The 21,760-nt window shown below is 39.7% G+C and overlaps 1 protein-coding gene across 6 annotated transcripts in view; it reads right to left on the reverse strand.

Annotated features, from left to right (window-relative positions):
• NEO1 (neogenin 1) overlaps positions 1-21,760 on the reverse strand; it is a 285,881-nt gene that overhangs the window by 34,694 nt on the left and 229,427 nt on the right. For 3 of the 6 annotated variants that reach the window (XM_072628418.1, XM_072628420.1, XM_072628416.1), the window contains exons 14-19: positions 21,544-21,654; positions 18,623-18,817; positions 14,340-14,435; positions 10,885-11,060; positions 5,664-5,802; positions 3,352-3,459 (exon numbers count right to left, since the gene is read on the reverse strand). In XM_072628418.1, the coding sequence (XP_072484519.1) occupies positions 3,352-3,459; positions 5,664-5,802; positions 10,885-11,060; positions 14,340-14,435; positions 18,623-18,817; positions 21,544-21,654 (825 nt within the window). Of the gene's footprint in view, positions 1-3,351; positions 3,460-5,663; positions 5,803-10,884; positions 11,109-14,339; positions 14,436-18,622; positions 18,818-21,543; positions 21,655-21,760 lie in introns of all 6 variants that reach the window. The other 3 variants (XM_072628417.1, XM_072628419.1, XM_072628415.1) reach the window with 1 other exon arrangement.

The raw sequence follows: 21,760 nt of genomic DNA on the forward strand, positions 1-21,760 counted from the left end.
GACCAGAGGTCAGCAGAGAGGTTAGGCAAGCAGAGCTGAGCATTGTTTGAATAAAGATGATAATGGAACCCATGGGAACTGATTCAATAAAGTGAAAGCGTGTTGAGGAGAAGAGATAAGAATACGGTAAAGGAGAAAGAGAAGGAGTGGTCAGAGAAGTAGGAGCAAACCAGGAGAGGGCAGTGTCACAAAAACCTAGGGAGAAGACAGTGGCCAGCGTCAAGGACTGGAGAGAGGTCAAGCGGAAATGGAGAAGAGGTCATTACTTAGAAGACAAGTAGGGAATGGCAGTAGGTGGAGCACTGGGCCTGGAATCAGGAAGACTGGAGTTCAAATCTGTCCTCAGACATTTAACAACTGTGAGACTCTATGCAAGTCACTTAGGTTCTGTCTCAGTTTCCTCAAGTGTAAAATGGGGATAATACGACCTACCTCGTAGGATTATTGTTAAGCATCAAATGATATAATATTTGTAAAGTAATTAGCAGAGTGCCTGGCACACAGTAGGTGCTTAATAAAATGCCTGTTCCTTCCTCTCCTCTTCCTCTCTTTGTTAGTAACTCTGGAGAGAGCAGTTTCAGTTACATGATGAGAAATAAAAGTCAGAGAGTTAAGAGAGGGAGAAGCTAGAAGTGGAAGTGCCTGTTGTCAATGACCTTCTCAAGAGTTTAGCCATAAAAGAGAGGAGAGATGCAGGATGATAACCAGTGGGAAGAGATATGTCAAGTGAAAGTTTTTTGAGGATGGGGGAGACATAGGCATGTCTATAAGTTGTTGGGAAGCAGCCAGCAGACAGGAAGAGACTGAAGATGACTGAGGGTGGGGACGGTTAGGAGGGCAGCCTGCTGAAGAAGGGTTTGCCTTGGGGAGCACAAGGGCCACCAGTTCATGTGAAACAGAGGTAAAGGAGGAGAGAGTGCCAGAAAGCATCTGAGTGATGTGAGGTGAGAAATACGTGAACAGAGAAGGTAAAGGGAGGGGGAGTTATGGGACATTTGAGGAGGGATGACAAGATTGGAAAATCTGCTGTGGTGAGTACGAAGGTGAGAAGATTGCCTTGCTGCAGAGATTATACAGCAAAAAGAGATAGTCGATCATGGTTTTGTGATTGTCTCCAGCTCCATTCAGTAGCACACAAACAGGAGCAGAAGTAACAAATGATGGGAGGAAGACAAGGCTGAGGCTTGGCAGGGGAGTTGGGTGGCAAGGGCCTCAAGAAAAGACAGTGTGGAGCGGAATCAAGGTGAGGAAAAGATAAGAGGATAGACAGGGTGTGGGTGATAGCCTGGGAAAGGACAGAGGAATTAGAAGTCAGAGTGTGGATGAGCAAGAGTACTAGGGATTGCAAGTAGGAGAGAAAAGTGGATGACAACAGGGTATGATCAGAGTTCATGAACATGGAAATGGAAAAGCTGAGGGTGATGGGTAGATTAAGGATATGGCCATCTCTGTGTGGAAGGAGTGGGTCATGGGAAATGAGGGAGAGCGTGGAAGCAGAAATGGGGAGCAAAGGGTATTTAAATTCTATTCATAGGACCAATGAATTACGGGGTACAAGTGAAATGCAACCAGTGCTGGAAAGGATGGCCAGAGAATGTGTGTCTCTGGGAGGGAGCCAGGATTCAATGAGTGTAAAAAGATGGAAGACAGAAGAAAGGAAAAAGGTTTAAGATGAAAGCAAGTTTGTTGCCTATGAAGCAGGCATTCCACAGTGCACGGAGGAAGGAGGCTGGGTTGAAGGGTATGGGAATAACAGAGTAGTTGATGGGAGATAGAGAAAGAGGTGGGAGCAAGGACAACTGGGGGTTCAGAACTACAGTATGAAAAGGGTCTGACAAGGTGGAAGCACATTATCATTATTGAGCAACAAGTTCTGACAGGTTGTCATTGTCCTGAGGGGTTTAGCTTCAGAGTGGAGTCTTCCAGGACAATGCCAGGTGCTGTGTGTGTGTGTGTGTGTGTGTGTGTGTGTGTGTGTGTGTGTGTGTGTGTCTACACATGGGTGACTGTGGGAGGAGGGGAGGGTTGGAGAAGGCTAGGAACTCAAGCTGGCTGAGGAAGGATGAGACCTTTCTCTCCTTCCCACGCAGCCTGCTTTTCATTCCATTATGCTGCCTCCCCCAAGTCTTCCATAATCAAATTCTTGTATCTGCTTTGTGTTCTCCCCCCACCCCAAAGCGTTTATTCCTTTTCTATGCCTTCATCAGAATATCCTATAGTATTTCTGAGGGAATAACTCCAGAGTGTTTTATCACCGATACCCCCTGGTCTAGGGTGCTTAGCCAGTTCCTCTGATAAAAAACCAAGTCAGTGAGATCAGCTAGCCCTCTAGGAAAGAGGGCACGATTTCTTCAAGTGTCAGGCATTTAATAACTGAAGGAAAAACAAGAGGAATACAGGGAGCTACAGGAATCTCCCGCAAACACTACGTGCTCAAACCATTTTTCCTTTGCTCTCATGAAGAATACAATTTAGCCTGACAGCTATACAGAAATGGGATCACTTTGTTTTACGTTGCTATGTTCTCCCATGATAAGCCTTATATACATTCCAGGTCACTTCAAGTGTGAGACCACCAAGCAGCTCTACCAAACTATGTGTCACAGTTGGAATCTTTCTGCAGAGTTTTAAGATTAGTATTTTCTTTCACATTTCCAACAATCCAGCTTTCACTACAGCCTATACTCCACATGGAACACAGAGCCAGTTTTAGGAGGCTTTCTGAAGTGAGCACAACCAGGAGAACACTGCATATGGCAACAGCAATACTGTAAAGATGAACAACTGTTAAAGATTCAGCTACTCTGATCAACACAAGGATCCAAGACAATTCCAAAAGACTCATAACGAAAAACACAATCTACCTCCAGAAAGAGAAAACTGACGAACTCTAAATGAAGACTGAAGCATACTTTTTAAGCTTTATCTTTCTTGCTATTTTTTGATCTGTGTTTTCTTTTGCAATGTGGCTAATATCGAATTATGTTTTGCATGACTTCACATGCATAATCAATATTGAACTGCTTGGAATTCAAAGTTTTAAAAAATCAATGTTAAAATTTTTAAAACATGTAATTGGGAAAATTTAATGAAATAAATAAAATATAAAATATATCTAATATATAATTATACACACACTTATGTGTGTATAAATATATGTAATGTATATACAGAGAGACTGAGAGACAGAAAAAGAAAATTCCTAAGTTACTGTCATGATCCTTTTTATATGCTTACCAAGTGGCAAATACAAAATTTATTACGCTTTGCTAGAATCACGGGGATGAATGGGATTGTCCTCTTGTCAGTACAGAACTTACCCTCACCCCCAAGCTCAGAAAAGCACCATACCTGTAACTTTGCCATTAGCTTCTGAAGGAGGCTGCCAGTTCACTATTATGGTCCTAGGTTTTCCCTCTTTACTTACTACAGTCACGTCTTTGGGTGGAGAAGTAGGAACTAGAAAGAAAAATATATTCACTTGATTCACATAAATATCTTTTAGTGATTTCCTCTAAAATGCTATTATGTTGAGCCAGGTAGCATATCAGAAAGAAGAGTGACCTGGAATCCAATTGAGTCCTGGTTCTAGTTGTGCTACTAGCTGTGTGACCCTGGTTAAGTTAGTCCTGCTTGCCTCAGTTTCCTCATTTGTAAAATGAGCCGGAGAAGGTAATCACAAATTACTTAAGTATCTTTGCCAATGAAATCTCATGTTGGGGCACAAAGAATTGGACATGACTAAAAAGCAACGGGATTACGGGGAAAAGTGATTATGGGGAAATCTCAACATCTTTTGAACCTCAGGGTTTTTTAGCTATAAAATGGGAACAAGAAGATAACCTTCACAACCCACTCCACAGGGCTGTCATGAAGGGGATCTGGAGATCACGAGAGGAATACTGGATGTGAAGTCAGGGGACATGAGCATTTACTATTTATGTGTCCCTGGGCAAAATGAGTTTCTTTTCTGGACTCCAGTTTCATCAACTATTTTTTTTAAAAAAAGGAGGTTGGATTAGATCATCTTTGTGGTCCCTTCCATCTATAAATCTCATGATTATTAAAACTCCAGACAATGCAATCTAAGACAGATCTACTCTTCTAAAATAGCTGTCAGGCCAGATATCTGACCTTCATACAGTGCTTCAAGGTTTATTGAACATTTTACAAACAGGATCTTATTCAGTCTTCTGAAGAACTCTATCAGATAAGTAACGCCTATATTATCTCTATTTTATAGGCTCAGAGAGGCTGAGACTCACCTAAAGTCATGTAGCCATGCTTTAGAAGCACGACTGAAAACCAGGTTTCTCCTAATTCTGAGTCCAAGGCTTTCTCTATTACACAATGCCTCTTCTTGCTCAAGAAGACAGACATGGCTAAGGAACTAGCTGTCAAATACCTTAATTCAAAAGCCTTATCCCTTAAATTCTAACTACTTTGGTCAGGGTGTTTTATATGTCAAAAAGTTCTCTTTAACTTAATGCATGCACCATACCAAGAGTTAAGACTTTCATCAGTCCCTTAATGAATACATCATTTGGAAATGGAAGTTTTTTCTCCTCCTTTTGCTTTTAGCAAAACACACTGTTACTGCTTTTAAAAGAAAAACTCTGTGGAATAGAGAAACCATCAAATTTAAATGACTGCGCAGCTTGTGTGTGTACAAAGGGAAGAGCAATTAGAAAGTTAATGAATTATGCTCTACCCTTCCCTTTCCAAACACAAATTATTCTTTCGTAAAAGCATTTGCTTTGTGTGAAATAGGACTATGAAATTTAAACACACTTCTAACAACACAAACATTTCCATTTGCCATTGGGTTGTAGTCAAAGTAACAGACTTTCTTAAGCCTTAGGAAAAGAAATGTAAACTTCAAAAAATTTATGAATTCATTTCATCATACTTCCCTCCTCTCATGAAGAGGTCTCAATGAATTTTATGGAAATGAAGAAATGTGGTATTTTATGGTTGTTTTTAAAAAACAAACCTGTCAATAATATCCCAGTAGAGAGAGAAGGAAACAATCATTTCATACAGATGGAATCACCCCTGGTTAAAGCACATGCCAAGAACATAACTTTGAAGAACCTGAGGGGCAGCCAACTAACAAGTGACCAAAGGAATGATGAAGGAATGGGCGTACAGACGAAAATGCACTGATCCTCAACATCTTTATAGTGTTACTTTCCATTTATCTCAAGTCCATTAAAAAGCACTCTAATGACATCTTGAAGTGAAACCTTGTAAGAAGCCAAATGATTCCTCAACCTGCAGCAGGGCAGAGGTAAACAGCCAAGGCACACCCCACTGGGATGCGCCCTCCCATTGACATGCAAGAAAAGATCTGACAGAAAAAGAAAGGGATTAAGCCAGTGAGTCTATTTCTATTGCAAATATAGCACCAGCTACGTCTTGCTCACGTGCAAATTATTTAACCTTATTGTCTCAGGTGATGAATACAGCAGGGACAAGATGATCATTTCTGCTCTTACAAAGAGCCGGTGATAAAATTAACCGGCTGATTATTCAAAGTACTTATGATGAAAAAGATGGAGTGCTGAAAAGCTGGTGCAGCCCTTGCCCTTTGCCCCATATGATGAAGAGGGGGAGGAGGGAGGATTAAACAACATGAGCCATGAAATGCTGCAGACCCTCACCAAGTTCGAAGGTGGTTCCATGAGCAGTCATACTCCACGTGCTTGATCTCCGACCTTTAGTCACCATCACAGAGAACTCATAGAGAGTGTTTGGTTTTAGCCCGGTCACTAAATAACTCAAAGTCGTTGCATTTGCAGTCTGGAGAAAAGGGACACACAGCATTTTAGAAGCAGAAAACAGAAGCATTCACTACATGAACATGAGCTGAATAAAAACACTTGTCTTTCCATAGATAATGCAAGTGACCATAATAAGCTTGTTCTGCGATTGTGACTGGATCTTTTCAACTTGACTAACCAAAGATGAACCTATATGAAGGTCTTGGGCAAGTCCCATCACCCCTTCAGAACTGCTGTTTTATCTCTGATGCTGGGAAGTTAGAGGCGTGGGCTAGGTGACAGCTGAGTTCCTTTCCTGCTTTAAATTTTATGATCCTAAGTAGAACTTAGTGACAAGGATTTTATGCTTACTATGGGGAGTAATATTTTTGCATTTAGAAGGTATTATTACTATTATTAATTAAATAAACATTAAACTGATAAACTAATATTAGTCCATCAGATTGTGAGATCCTTGAAGACAAGGATGTCTTTTGCCTCTTTGTGCATCCCCTGTGTAGCATTTATTCAGCACTCACTCTGTGCCAGGCACTATGCTAAGAACTTCAAATATGATCTCATCTGATCCTCACAATAACCCTGGGAGGCAGGTGCTATTATTCCCTCCATTTTACAGTTGAGGAAACTGAGGCTGTGATTTGCTCAGGGTCGTATAGCTAGGAAGTGTCTAAGGCTGGTTTTGAACTCAGGTCTTCCCAACTGCAGCCCTGGTACCCTGAACACCATACCCCCTCACTGCCCCTAACTGAATTCCCTTTACTTTTTGGCTAAAGATATAGATGAATAAATATTTACCTAGTGTCTTCTACATAACTAAGTATGATGCCAATGCTATGAGAGACAAAAAGAGGAATAAGATACAGTCCCTTTCAATCTAATTAGAGAATAGGGTGAATAAATAAACAAAATACTGCTATATAAGACAGCATCCAGGAAAGGCCAAGTAAATACAGGGCTGAAATGGAGGCGGGGTTGGATAGACTGGACTGAAGTGTGAGGAGGGTCTTTCAAATGGTGTTAAGATATAAGTGGGGACAAGGAGCAGGATGGTAAAGAAAACAGTACAATTTTGTAGCAGAGAGATAAAGCTAGAAACATAGGCCAGGGCTAGATCAGAAAGGGCCTCACTGCATAGGCCTTGAAGAGCTGCTGAAGGTGGTCCATCCCATGAGACAGGAGAGGCATGATCCTAACTGTATTTTAGCTGTGATTAATAGGGCAGTGTTATATAGCAGAAGTCACACGTGTCAACCATGTGACCTGCAGGCCAGATGTGGCCCACAACACTCCCAGAGTGGCCTGAACCAGACTTTTTACTCTGTAATTGGGAAATACTTAACAAAATAAATAAAAATACAGTAAAATATAGGTAATATTACATTTAAAAACTAAGTCAATATGCAGTCTACAGGGATCCTTGAGTATGGCACAGTAGTCCCCATTTTTATTTATCTGTAGTCTGACACTACTGCTGTACAGGATATATCAGAGCTGACAGTCACAGCAAGAAGAAAATCATGTATGTATCACCTGAGGGCAGAGGCATTGGGAACCCAAAGTAAGGAACGGCTGTTAAGAGAAAAAAGCTGAGGAGTTCCCAACAAGAGGGGACAGCATTAAGGCAGCTCGGTGGCACAACGGATAGAGCGTTGGGCCTAGAGTCCAGAAGATCTTAGTTCAAATTCAACCTCAGATACTTCCCAGTAACAAGGTTCCCTATCAACATTCTGCGACAATCTGGATCCCATACTCTGTGCCATTTCTCATGTGACATTCCATCTTACCTCTATCCTTTGCATGAGCTGTTGCTCCTCATGCTCTCCCTCATTTTAAGTCTTAGGTCAAGTGCCAGTCCCTTCAAGAGGCCTTTCTAGATTCTTCCACTTGTTAGTGTCTCCCCATCACTGATAACTTATATCTATATTCCCTATTTATCTGTAAAAATGTTGCATGTTTACCACCCTCCCATCCCCCCCTTTTGTACTTGCACCTTCAGTGTCTAAAACTGCCTAGTTGATAAAAATCATTACCTGTAATCAGCAGTGACAGAGTACTTAAGGAAAGGGACTATACCTTATCCACCTTTACAGCCCCAATGATATCTAATACACAGTAACATTACATAAATCTCTGTTAAGTTACTACTGAAGTTTGTTTTGTTGTGACCCCAAAATATTAATGTCACTAGTTCATATATGCATAACGAACTTTAAAAATATTCATGAACTCATTTGACATAACAACCCTGTGAGTTAGGTTAGCATGAACATTCTTGTCTCAAGGATGCTGGGAGGTTGCAGTATGTGGCAGTCTCGGCTGGAATCCCTGGGTTCTAAGAACAGCGACCTTTCCACTAGGCCTTGCCTTCTCTCCTGTAGAAGATGTTGCCAGATGCTGCACTTTCTCTTGGCTGGAAAGTTCCTAAGAGATTCCTATCATTGACGTCACCCTCCTTAACTTCTTCCACTTCCATCCATGCATCTAATACATCCAGAATCCCTTCTCCCAGTAAGACTGACTCCAACCTTTGATGCCACCTTATATCCCTTCTACTTTTTAAGCCATGAATTCTCTTCTCAGTAAGAGCTCTCTGGGTGGCTGGGCATGTGAGCAGTGGTAGATATCTGTGAAGACAAGTGGGATACAATGTCCCAGAGCTTTCAACACTTCAGAGTTACCATACACTCTGCTCTATACAAGGCATGAGCTTCCCAGTGTCCTCAGAATATTGTGATGCCAACTTGGCCTAGAGTTTGGAATTCCAACACAAACCCTTGTAAGATGTGTATCTAAGGTAGAACTTGGGAGGCATCGAAAAGGTCAATCCTAATTAAAGTCATTGCTGGAATAAGTTGTTAAAAGGAAAGTCAAAGATCCATGAGAAAGGAATCAAATTATATACTAGTCACTTAAAACAAATTTGCTCTAGAAGTTATCATCTTTAAACATCAGGTTAAAGCTTTTTAAAAAAAATTCAAAATACATTTTAATGGTATCTTTTACATCCTGCTCTTTTTTGGTTTTAAAAAAGAGACCCTAAACATTAACAAAAAAATAAACAAAACCCCACTCCCGCCTATAACAAAGAGAGACAACGAAGTAAAAACACCTAATATCATGACAACATCTGAACACACTGCTCTAGTAGTCTCCCACCTCCCAAGGAAGGGCCCTTGTACACATTTTGGTCCAACTGAGCCCTTAAGTCAGATGACTCACAGGTTCACACAGATGAACCACTAAGAAGTGTGAGCTCTGGTCCTCTGACTCCAAATCCAGTGTTTTCTCTGCTGTGCCATGTGACCTCCTGTTTAAACAGAACTAACTTATTTTAATAAACCTATTTTGTTTTTGATTAACATGGTCAGTAAAATTCATGGTTAAACTCTAGCTTTTTTTAAAGCTTCCTGGCATTGGGTGGTAGTAAAACCATTTGCAGAAAAACTGTCTAAGGATAACAACATTCTCTTAATTATTTTAAATCAGAAACTGAAAGATAAAAAGTGCCAATAAACATCATGTCTTTATTACAATAATTCAAGAAAATGCAAAGTGGAAAATTCCACGGATATAATAGTTTACATTGTCATCCAGCTGTTCCAACTGAAAACTATCACTGTCAATGAACAATGATGATGATGATGACAGCAAGGACAATATCTAGCATTTATAGAGTACCTACTACGTACCTGGCCCTGTGCTAGATGCTTTACAAATATGATCTCTTTTGATTCACACAACAACAATGAGAGACAGGTGCTATTATTATTCCCATTTTACAGTTGAGGAAACTGAGGCAAACTGAGGTTGAGTGACTTGCCCAAAGTCACATAGCTAATAAGTGTCTGAAGCCAGTTTTGAACTTAGGTCTTTCTGACTCGAGGCCCAGCATGCTAAGCCTTGCTCCACCAAGTTGCCTATAACTAGAGACATTTTTCTTCTATCTGAAAAGAATAAATGTGGTTTTGTGTACTTTTTAGTTGACGTCCTGCACCACTAACATTTTTATTTATGTTTCAAAAAACAGGCCCTTATCTTATCAACCATGACTCAAGGAGAAAGGTAAAATCGACTATAATCTCCCACTTCTGCCATCTACACCTGGTAGCTCATTAACAGTCATCTAGAAGGGTATTTCCAATACATTCATTGGTATGAGAAAAAGCTACATTCTTCCTGTCCCTAAATTTGGTTGGTATAAAACCTGAGAACAGCTTAAAACTTTATTTTTAGAAGAAGCATGAATTAGGATGAGATTTTCACAGTATATCTCTCTCTATCTATCCTCTCAGTGTCCCATGTATGCATATGTGTACGTACATATATATGCATAAGACAATGATTTTGTGCCATTATTTTTCAGTGTACACTTTTTTTTTTAGATCTTTCAAAGACGTTTCATTTTGAGAATGTGGCTTATAGTTGGAACAATGTGATCCAACTACTTTTTTTCCCCTAAAGTCTGTTTTCATTTCATGCCACCATTCTTGCTGAATGAGAAGCAACATGGGAGAGTGGAAAAACATCTGACTGAGAGTAACGAGAGGCTTTGCACCAGCTGTTATTAAACAGCAATCTGACCTTGGCCAAGTGACTTGGGCTCTCTGGTCCTTAGCTTCCTTCTCTAGAAATCAGAGGGAGGGCACTAGGATGGATAATCACATACTAAGATTCTCTGATCTGAATGCCTCACTCTCTAAGAAAAAATTTGGAAAAACATTACTCTTCCATATGTAGTTAAAGCAATTAGAATACTATTGATATTTCCTTTCTTCTCTCTACTAAGTTCACTCCCACTCTTCTGACCCCCTTCCTTCTTATCACAGATAATTAGATGTTAATAAAACATCAACACAATGTTTTTTGATGACTGACATCCCTCAGAAGATTACACTTACTGTATTAAATTTTCCTTCCCACTTCAATAGCAGCTACCATAGTAATTCTGCTGAAAGCAGGAGACTGACACTCCCAAGTGTAACAATTTTATGGGAAACCGCAAGATGGGGAGTTGTGACCTGGGTGTGTCCCAAATTCCAACCACAGAGTTCCTCTATCTCCCTCATCTCTCAACTGTTATATACAGTGCAGCTGTTAATACCTTATACTTGGTGTTAGCAGGAATATTGGTTTTCCATCGGACTGTGTAGTATCGCGAGTCTGTGATCTTCTGGTGTTTTGGCAGTGAGTTGTCCGCCCATGTAATCCTTATGGTATCATGGCTTAGTATGGAAGCCTGAACTCCCACTGGTGGCATCATAGGGGTGGGATCTGGCACTGGAGTGTATGGAGCATTAACAACAAATAAATCAACCTCAGAAGTATCTAGGGGATTGATGGGCAAAAAACAGTGCATTTCAATTAAAAAAAAAGGAGGGGGGACATTTAAAGATAAAAACAAAATAAAACAAAAAGGAAATGTAGGGTAATATAATGGAATGAAATGGAGAAAGAGAAAGAAAGAATCCACGGTTAATCAATAACACACAATTAATTTTTAAAACCCACCCCAAACTGTTCTTCAAGGCAAAAAAACATGCATAAGCTTAGGGCTCAACAAGTCATACGTAAGTGTACTAAAATGTTCTAATGTACCAACATGTTTGTTAAAATGACCTGTCCAGTTTTTCTTCTAATAAAGAATAAAAAATTCGCTGATCCAGTGAATGCTGTTGACCTTTCAGGATTTCAGAGTGTCATGATGTTCCAGCCTATCATGGCCACTGAGCATATGCGAACCTAATCCCTCTTGTACCAGGCAAATAAAACTATTACCTCCCCTGAAATCTGGATGAAGCAAGCCCAGGGAAAAGCAGTTCCCCTAAGATTACCAATTCAGCTTCCAGCCAAGGTGGTGCAGCATCCTTCAGGGAAGAAATCAATGTGGAGAAGGAGTCCCTAACTGCTGCCAATGAGCCCTTGGGAGTGTCAGTATCTCCCAGACTACTAATTTGATCTTATCAGTGGAAATGACATTAAAGAAGAGGCATTACCACATTCCTGGTTGCTGCATCCTAAGGGATCCATGGGATGAAATGGAGAAATTCCAAATCACTTGGAGCTAAAACTTTCTATATGTGTTGTCTCTTCTATTAGAATGTGAGCTCCTCATTCATTCATTCATTCATTCAATCAGTCTAGGCCTCCAAGCCATCCATCATAAGCTCAAATCAACTCTGACATGGTCTCAGCCCTGGAACTTAGACTGATCTACTGATGCTATGTCAGATTGTGTTCTGGTGGTCTTGGTTTCAGAGATGAGAATAAGCCTCAAAAATGACACAATTCTGAAGAAATTATATCTATTCAAGGAATTCTCTATCACATTCCTTGAAATGGCTGATCTAAATCTTCTCTTTCCTCAAGTTTCCCATGGCTCCCCCATGCCACAGTCATTTCAGCAGATGACTTTGCCTCCTACTTTATTAAGAAAAATGAGACCATCTGTTATGAGCAACCTTATTCCATATCTCAAAATGTGGAGTATTAATAATTAATTGAATTAATTAATCAAAAAATAAAGTAAACAAAATTAAAATTACATATCTTTAAAATGAATGGTTTTTTTTTAAACCTTATACACATTTTTCTACACAGGGAGAATACAAAGCCTCTTGTGGTCAAAAACACAGCAGGTGGTTGGCTGTTGTCCTTCGTTCCCTAAGAGGACCAAAATTACATCAGCATGATAAAGTGAAGTTTCAGTGTGTACCACTGTGCCTGATCAACCAATATGAGCTTGGAATGCTCTACCACAGATTGGTCACAGATAGTCCGTGTGAACATCTGAGGTGGTTACTCTAAATTGTGCATCCTACGTTTCCTTTGTGCTGTTTCAATTCTGCTTTGCTCATGAAGCACACCACCTTTTCTGATGCAGGCATGCCATGCTGAGTGGTCCTGTGCCAGTGTCTCCCATGCCCCACAATCAAATCCAAAGTTCTTGAGAGACCTTGAGAGTGTCCATGTATCACTTCTTCTGACCACCATGTGATGGCCTGCCCCACTGAAGAATAATGGCTTGGTTTCCTCAGCTTTTATTCTAAGTCATACTGATTTACATGACAAGCCATGAGGACAATGGGAATTTTCAACTCCAAGTTAGAAAACACCTGGGACAATGGAGTTTTCTCTTGGCACCGAAAACCAAGGTTAAAAGAAAAGACATCATTTTAGCATGGAGCTACTCTTTCTAGCATTTGTAAGCTGGGTGTGGTAGGGACTCATTGCTTCTGACTATAATTAAGTAAGCCAGCCTTCTTAATGGAGCCACTTTCTGGTGGCCATTTAGCACTGAGACAGCCTGTGGGTGGCACTAAAGAGAGGAAGCCTGGATGCTGGAAACAGGTATGACTGCTCGATGGAGACCAGCAGAATGCCAAGGACACTGGAAATCAGAGAAGCCCAGGATACAGAAAAAAGTAGGGAGGAAGAGAGAGGGAATAATCAGCAAGGAGCAGCAACTACCTAACAGCTGAGCTGCCCCATAGTGCCCCAATACAGGCCTGATGGGGGTGTGGTCAGGAGAGACCTTCACGATGATATCATCAGAAGACATCAGCGGCAGTTCTCCACCCACATCTGGGTCTCCACATGTGTCCACTTTCCCCAATCCTAGCATGTGTATTTGTGGGAGAGTGGGCTGAGGTTTGTAGGGGAAATGTTCCATTGCTACTTTTCCTTCCATTTTATTTCATAAACACTTTTCTTTGAATTAGTTGTGTAAACACACTGGTAGGGGCTTATGGGCTATGAATCATATGAGATATGAATCATCCACATCATATGAGTGGATCTCAGAGCAAAATGAACATGGGATAACTTTTTGAGGGCCCTACTTGCAAGAGCGGGATGCCCTAAATGCTATACCTACACACTCATCAAACTGGCTGACACAAGATTATTTCTTTTCAATTCTTTAAAGACCAATGATTTCATCAGTGTGGATTATGCACCTGATCAATACAGACTATACTTCTCTTTACATTTTAGCAGGTGCCTAAGCTTTGTGATGACCTGTCACTTAGAACCCAGCTGAACTGGGCATGGATGAGAAATATCTAATTTGGCCCTGGGTCTCTACTGGAAACCTCTATCACTTGCTAGGATCTATTAACATCATGATATCACAGTGACAACCATCAGCTACAAAGAATTTCCACTCAATTCCACATCCATTCAGAAACACTCACTGTGTAAGATGTTCCAGGGGTCAAGAATATTTAGAGACAAATGAAACAATTGCTGTCCTCATCCTGGGGCTTATATAGAAGTAAATCCAAGGCCATTTGTGCAGGGACAGAGCATTCACCACTAGGTGGAATCAGGAAGGCTTCCTAGACCACATCAGACTTCTTTGTTTTAAAGACTTTGGGATTTCCATTTTTTTTCAAAAGTTAAGCCAAGACATTAAAACGACTTGTCCTGCACCAATAACGTTTGTTCATTTGAACTATAGACATCATGCTGTAAAGAAATACTATTTGACTGTAAATTTAGCTTCTTCTGATACCTGTTTTGTTCTGATAAAATTTAAGGAAAGAAATTATGACTTACCCGTATGAGGTCTGGTAACTGCACTCTCATAGAGTGGGATGCCTTCACCTACATTATTAAATGCTTTCAGGGTGATCACGTAGTGGGAACTTGGATCTAAAGGAAAAAGTCAGCTTATGAGAATTTAAAAATTACTTATTAAATTGTTAATCAGTCTGAGAGGATGTCATTTACCTGCACACATACTTTTATTTATGTGTATGTCATTTCTCAGCCTGCATCCCTGAGCATGCCAGAATGCCTTCCTTCTTCTCCTCTGTGTATTTTAGTCCTGAAAAGACTTCAAAGTTGAAAAGCTCCTCTGAACAGAAGAAACCCCACTTTTAAAAAGGGCTTTCCTTACTCTTGTTTCTCATCTCTGACCTATTACCAGGATTCATGACCACACAGTTTAGCCTTCAAATCTGGTTTTACGTGGGACAGTCTTGTTTCTGTGCCTTTGCAGAGTCTGTATTGACTCCAAATGTATTAAGAGATGTATTCCTCATTTCCCTAGATGGAACACAAACTCCCTGAGAACAAGAATTACTTCATTTTTGTTAATCCATCCCCTGCACCAAGCACTGAGCCCAGCTCACAGCAGGAGCTGAAACCAAGCCCTCTTGGTTCTAAGGCCAACCAGCTCTCTGCCCAGTATGCCATGCCACCTACAGGAATGAAAGTATCTTCTTTATTTCTGACTGAAAACAAAGTGGCCCACAGCACACTTAAATACTGGAGGATTGTTTTCAGAATTGCTTTTTTGGGAAGATGAGAAAATACTCCTATTATTGATGTACATGGAATTGATAAAGGTAATTAGATCATTCACTATTTGGAAGTCTTCAGAAAAGGTGTAAAAAATAAATGAAATATAAATGGACTTTAATCACAGCTTTGCTCAAGATATAAATTTAAGGATGGCAACTTTGAATCTTAAGTTTTTAAAAGTAAGATATGTATTATTAACTTAATTTGGGAAAGTACAAATGTTTATTTGAATTAGTGTACTTTCTGCTTGAAAATATTCCCATGGTAAAGGGCAGATCCAAGATGACAGAGTAATAGGAAGAAGTACACCTCTAGAGAAATCTAGAAAATACATCAGACTGATTGGGAAATTTAAGAAAGAACATTACAGTAAATAATTTTCCAGTCAAGCTCTGCACAGGGAAACAGCAAAGAGGCCTCTGGACACTAGGGACAGGGTCCTGTTGGGATCAGTTGTGCTAAATATTCCAGTGTGAGAAGTGAAAGAGGAACAACATCCCCTATGACTGAAGGGGCCCCACTTGCACAGGCCACGGGAACAAAGGTCAACTGGCAAGTCTGTTGTTCACAAGCCAGCCCTTGGTCCAAGAGGCCTAGGGCTGGTACTCTAGGGTGAGGAGCAGCAGGCCGAGGCTCTGCATGGAGGAAGGAGAACGTTCAGAATCAAGCATCTTCTCAGTCTCAATTTCACCTCCTGCCCTATTTATAGCCCAAAGTGGAATAACCAGGACACGGCTTCCAAAACAAAAGCAAGTCTTCAAGTCTCTCACTTTGAACCAGCTGGCCCACAGTGGCAGAGCCCAGAAGCAGTCTGATGGAATTCCAAAAGTGGCAAGTCCGGAGGCCTGTTGCTCAGACCAGACTCTGCCCCTTATCAGAACACATCTGTGAGCACTGAAAGCTTTCAGGTCCCCAGCCTGAACTGCTCCTGGAAAAATATAACATTTAATACCCCACACTAACGTATCAGTAAGACAAACTCAGGCATTAACTCCATTACACAAGGCCTGGCTCTAATAAAACCCAAAGTTAGGAAATCGAACAAAAAAAAGAATCCCATAATGATGATGATGATGATGGTAACAGCACATATCACCATAGCTCTAAGTGCCAGGCTCAGTGCTCAGCCTGTTTTACAGACATTATCTCATCTGATCCTCACAACAACACTAGGATGTAGGTGCTCTTATTATCATCCCCATTTTACAGGTGGCAAAACAGAGATTAAGTGACTTGCTCAGGTTCACACAGTTATTACAGTATCTAAGGTCAAATCAAACTCAGGTCTTCCTGACTCCAGGCCTGGCACTGTATCCACTGTACTACCCATAAGGAGCTATTACGAAGACATGGATACTCACAAACCTAAAATAGAATGACTCCGAAACAATTACAAGCAAAGTCTCAAAGGACAACACAACTCAGGCACAAGTTCAACTAGAACTCCCGGAAGAGATGAAGTAACAGTTTTACAAAGACTGAGAATATTTTTTCTAAAGAGCAGTAGGGGACAAGAGGAAGAGAAATGAGCTATGGAAAAAGGAATGGGAAAGGGATTAATGGCTTGGCACAAGAGGCACAAAACACTACCCAAGCAACAAACTCTCTGCAAATTAGAATAAACCAAACAGAAGTTAATGACTCCATGAGACAACAAAAAATATTAAAACATTATTAAAAGGGACAGCTAGGCGGCACAGTGAATAGAGCACCAGCCCGGAGTCAGGAAGACCTGAGTTCAAATGCGATCTCAGACACTTGACACTTACTACCTGTGCGACCCTGGGAAAGTCATTTAACCCTGAATGCCTCAAAAAAACAAACAAAAAAGCCCCTGAAAAACTCACTATCAAAAGACTAGAAAAACAGAAGAAAATTTAATGTATCTCATAGCAAAAACTGACCTGGAAAACAGAGGGAGGTGAAAAAATTTAAGAATCATTGAAGTATCTGAATGCCACGACCAAAAAAAGAGCCTAGACATCATATAAAAAAAAAAAACAAACAACAAAACTGCCCAGACCTCTTAGAACCAGAGAGAAAAGTGGAAACAGAAGAATCTACCAGTCACTTCCTGAAAGAAACTTCAAACCCAAACTCCCAGAAACATCATACCCAAAATTCAGAGATTCCAAGACAAATAAAAAAATACTACAAGCAGACAGAAAGAAAGTACTGAGAAGCTAGAGTCCGCACTGGACATAATCTATCTGCTACCACTAAAAAGGGGCAATGAAAGCCTAGAATATGATATTCCTGAGAACAAAGGATGTGTATGCAGGACACACATATGTATATATATATATATATATATATATATATATATATATATATATATATATATATATGCATATATTTATCCAGGATAATTTATTCAGTAAAACTGAGTATAATTCTATAGGGGGAAAAAGTGAACCTTTGATGAAACAGAGGAATTCCTGATGAAAAGACAAGACATGCATAAAACCTTTGAAGGGCAAACCCAAGTGTTAAGAGAAACATAAAAAGGTAAACTCAGTAAACAATTTATAAGGGACTAAACAAGCATAAAATGTTTACATTCTAAAGTGGAGAGATGATACATGTCCCCTCAGAACCTTATCATCATCAGGGGTCACAAAGGGGCATCTGGAGTAGCTGTGTTATATCTTGATTTTCAAAGAAGACTGGAAAGGGAGGGAAAGAGGGGGGAGAGGAAGGATGAGGAAAACTACCTCATAACAGGTGTAAGCAAGCAGAAGTTTATACACAGAGGAAGGGGTGGGAGAGTGGGTAAAACCTGAGCCTCATTCTCATTGAAGCTCCTCAGAGGAAAGAACATACATGCGCATAAAGCCACGTACAGAAATTAATTTCACTCAACAAGGAAACAGGAGGGTAAAGAAGATAAAGGAATAAGAGGGGGTTTACATTAAGGAAAGAATTAGTCCCAAGCAAAACAAACTCTAAAGTGCTTTTTGTGTTGGAAAATAATTGGAAACTGAGGTGGCTCCTGTAAATTGAGAAATGACTGAAAAAGCTATGATATATAAATATAATGAAAGACTATCATACTGTAAGAAATACTGAAAGAGATGGTTTTAGAGAAACCTGAGAAGACTTATATGAATGAATGAATGCAGTGAGAAGTGGCAAGAACTAGAACAATGTATATAACAATAATAATAATACTGTAAAAATGAACAATTGTGAAAAACTTAGGGATTCTGATCAAAACAATGACCAATCATGACTCCAAAGGACTTCTGATGAAACATGCTGGTCACCTCCTGATGGAAATGCGAAGGACTCAGAGTACAAGGGAGATGTATTTGTTTGGTCACGGCCAATGTGGGAATCTGTTCTGCTTGACTGTGAAGGTTTATAATGGTGGTTTTGTTTTCCTTTCTTTCTCAACTGGGGGAAAGATGAAGTGAGAGGGAGAGAAAGTGGATTTCTGTTGGCATTTTAAAAGCTGAATAAAAATAAGAAAATATTGGCACAATTCTCAGAAGTATTCTCTTCCATAATCTTCTTCCACTCCTCCTACTTACCTAGGTTCTCAATGGTATAGTAGCGCTGTTTGTGGTCCACTTTGATAGTCTGAGCATGAGGGCTGCCAAGTCCATAGCCGATGGCGTAGCCTCTGACCACAATGTTCTGGTTTTCTGGAGGAGTCCAGCTCACCACAATACTAGTAATGAGAGGGCGAACATGGAGAGAACTAGGCACTTCAGGAACACGAGTTTCTGTGCAAGAAAAGAGAAAACCAAGGTGTGACTGACCTTAGATTCAAACAGCTGGTACTATTTAGCAACTACTCAAATTGGGTTTAGGCCCCTATTTCTCTATGTGCATTTTTAAGAGCAGAGTTTGAAGCAGATGCTGGTATACAAGGAAGCAGGCACACTTGTAGTACTGTTTAATTTGGCCCACGGTTCTCTCTCATTGAGAGATGAAGAAAAAAAAATAACAGTCAGTCAGCTGTCTTAAGCATTAATGCCAAAGTATTCTACTCGGCTATAAAACATAGGGGATTTAAATGTGCCAGCAGAAACTGCAAGTCACCATACTGAAGATTCCCCTGGAATGTTACCTGTTATTTATTTATTTTTTTTAAAGAGCAGAGTAGAGAAAAGCTAAATAAGTAAAATTTCAATTATAACAGTAAATGTTATCTAAGTGCTTTCTACTAAAATACTGGTCTCTTTCTTTTTGCTTTTCCTAAGATATCGCTTGTACTTATGTTACCAGGATTTAACCACAGTTAAATTCTTAACCATTCTTTTCCAGAAAAATTTTCCTAAAGGTATTTTAAATAGTAGAAACTGCCTTAATGAGTGCATTATGGCTACTCTTCTCACCCCAAATCTTCTTTTGGAATGCCCTGCACTCCCCTGTAAGAAGAAAGTGAGCTGTTTTAGCCTGGGTTGTTTTTCTTGGGAAATAATTAGCAAAATAAGAAAATGGTCTAAAATAATGAGGAAGAACAACTCCCCAACAGGTACATTCCACAATGACGGCAGCAGGAATAAACACAGCTCGTTCAATGTCTTCTAATAATTATTAGTCTTTTATGTTCTGAGCAAATTGCTTTGTCTAGAGATTAAGTCTCCCCAATCTGTCCTCCAGCCTGATAACTAACACTTAAAACAAAAATACCTTCTCCATTTCCTTGTAAAATAAACACAGCTATAATTTTGGTAATTGCTTTTACCCCCATGTCCGAATCTCCTACAGGTGCTGGACCTACTCATAAGAAATAAACCTTTCAAAGAATAAAATTCTAGTACTAGGTCACAGTTAGCAATAGAGTTTAAGCAGTGGATCTTAAAGGACCAAAATGCTACTGTAGCAATTTGAAGGATTTTTCTCTAAAGACCAGCTTCCTGATCTTTACTTTCTTTTCTAAGAGGTATTTTTTTTGGCTGTTCATTTTTTATATTACTTGAATTTCCCCATTAGCTGCCCTTTCACTCCCAGAAAGACATCTTTTATAACAAATAATTTTTAAAAAAGAAAAATAGGAATAGAAAATCATATATTGAAAAGACTGACATCACATATAGTGTTCTAAAGCTGTTCTCCTTTCCTGCTAAGAAGTAGGGCAAAGTGTTTGCAACATTTTATTTTCATTGTTATCATAATCCCCATTTCACAGATGAAAAGAAAATGAGGCTCATCAGAGAGAAAAAGTGACATGTCAAGCAGGAATATACCCCCAGATCTTCTCTACTGCAAAGTTACCACACTAACCACCTTACTATTACCTCTATTTGTATTACTTTCTCAAATCAGCAAGAAATTTCAGCATAATAGAAAGGCTAATATTTCAAGTTAAAAATAAAGTCAAGTATTCAAGTAAACGACTGAAAACAAAATGCTGAGGTGTGGCTTGCTAGTGGTTTGCAGAATTTCTCAATGTGCTGTAGTACATTGGAAAGTGTTGAGATTACGATGCAGGAGACATAGATTTGAGTCTTGATTCCAACAATTAACTGACTAATCTGGGACAAAACATGTGACTACTTTGAACCCTGGTTGTGTCATCTGTAAAATGAGGAAAATAACAGGAGCTATGCTTGTCTCACAGGGGTGTTATAAGAAAAGTGCTTTATCTACCCTTTACCTTCCCCTCCTCCATTATTTTGTATCCCTGAAATTCCAGTTGTTATACACACAAACACGTATATATATATATATATATATATATATACACACATACATATTAATAGTACGGAAAACATTTAAATTACCATACTTTACATAAGTCTTCTTGTGTTATAGTCTGAGTAGACTTAGAAGCTATGTTTTACAGATGAGGAAACTGAGACTCAGAGAGATGAAGGGAATTTCCAATGCCAGTCAGAAGTCTGGATGCTCAGGGAGAGGCTCCTCCCCCTGTACCACAAGGCCTCACCTAAGAGTCACATCATTAGGCCTGGAAGGAATCTCATACATTATCTAGTCCAGCTGCCACATTCTAAAGACTGAAGCCCTGAGGAAGTAACTGACTTGCCTGAGGTCACAAATCTAGCAGGTTAACAGAGCCAGGGCTGGGCAGACAAGACTCATATGGAGATTCAATTTTTAACAAATTCATGGAGCCTAGAGTTGGGGAGGAAGGGAATTTGGGACTATGGGAAGGCAGGATTTAAACAAATGGGATCAGATGCAAATTTTACAATATCTACTTATACATTATCTTCTAAAGTACAGAAACATGTTTTCATGTCTGTTTTATTCTTGTTCTTTCCTGGCATATATATTTAAAAAACACTATGGGACATACATTCCTACACCTCTCTTGAATAATTAGAAAGAATAAGTAAATCAATTTACATTGATGTTTAAAATTTCCACCAAATGATTCCCTGTGCCTCGTTTGTTCATTAATTTGGCTTTGTAATAAGCTCTGTAACAGGGGTAGCCAGGATGTGTTCCCCACAAGTCCTATCTATCCATCATTACTTACCATCTAAGTCACTTTCAAACGTTTCTGCAGACATCCAGTCTGTAGCCGGCCCAGTCCCATTGACTGTAAGTGCAGCTACTCGGAAGTTGTACTCAGTACCCCGATCAAGACCTAGGGTTCAAACAATAAAAATGATGTAGCAAAGAGAACACTGAGAGAGAACAAACATACTAACAATGTCTCATTCTAAAAGCTTGTATTTTAAATTTAGTTTGGC

This window comes from Notamacropus eugenii, chromosome 1 (genome assembly GCF_028372415.1).
Source record: "Notamacropus eugenii isolate mMacEug1 chromosome 1, mMacEug1.pri_v2, whole genome shotgun sequence".
Lineage (NCBI taxonomy): Eukaryota > Metazoa > Chordata > Mammalia > Diprotodontia > Macropodidae > Notamacropus > Notamacropus eugenii.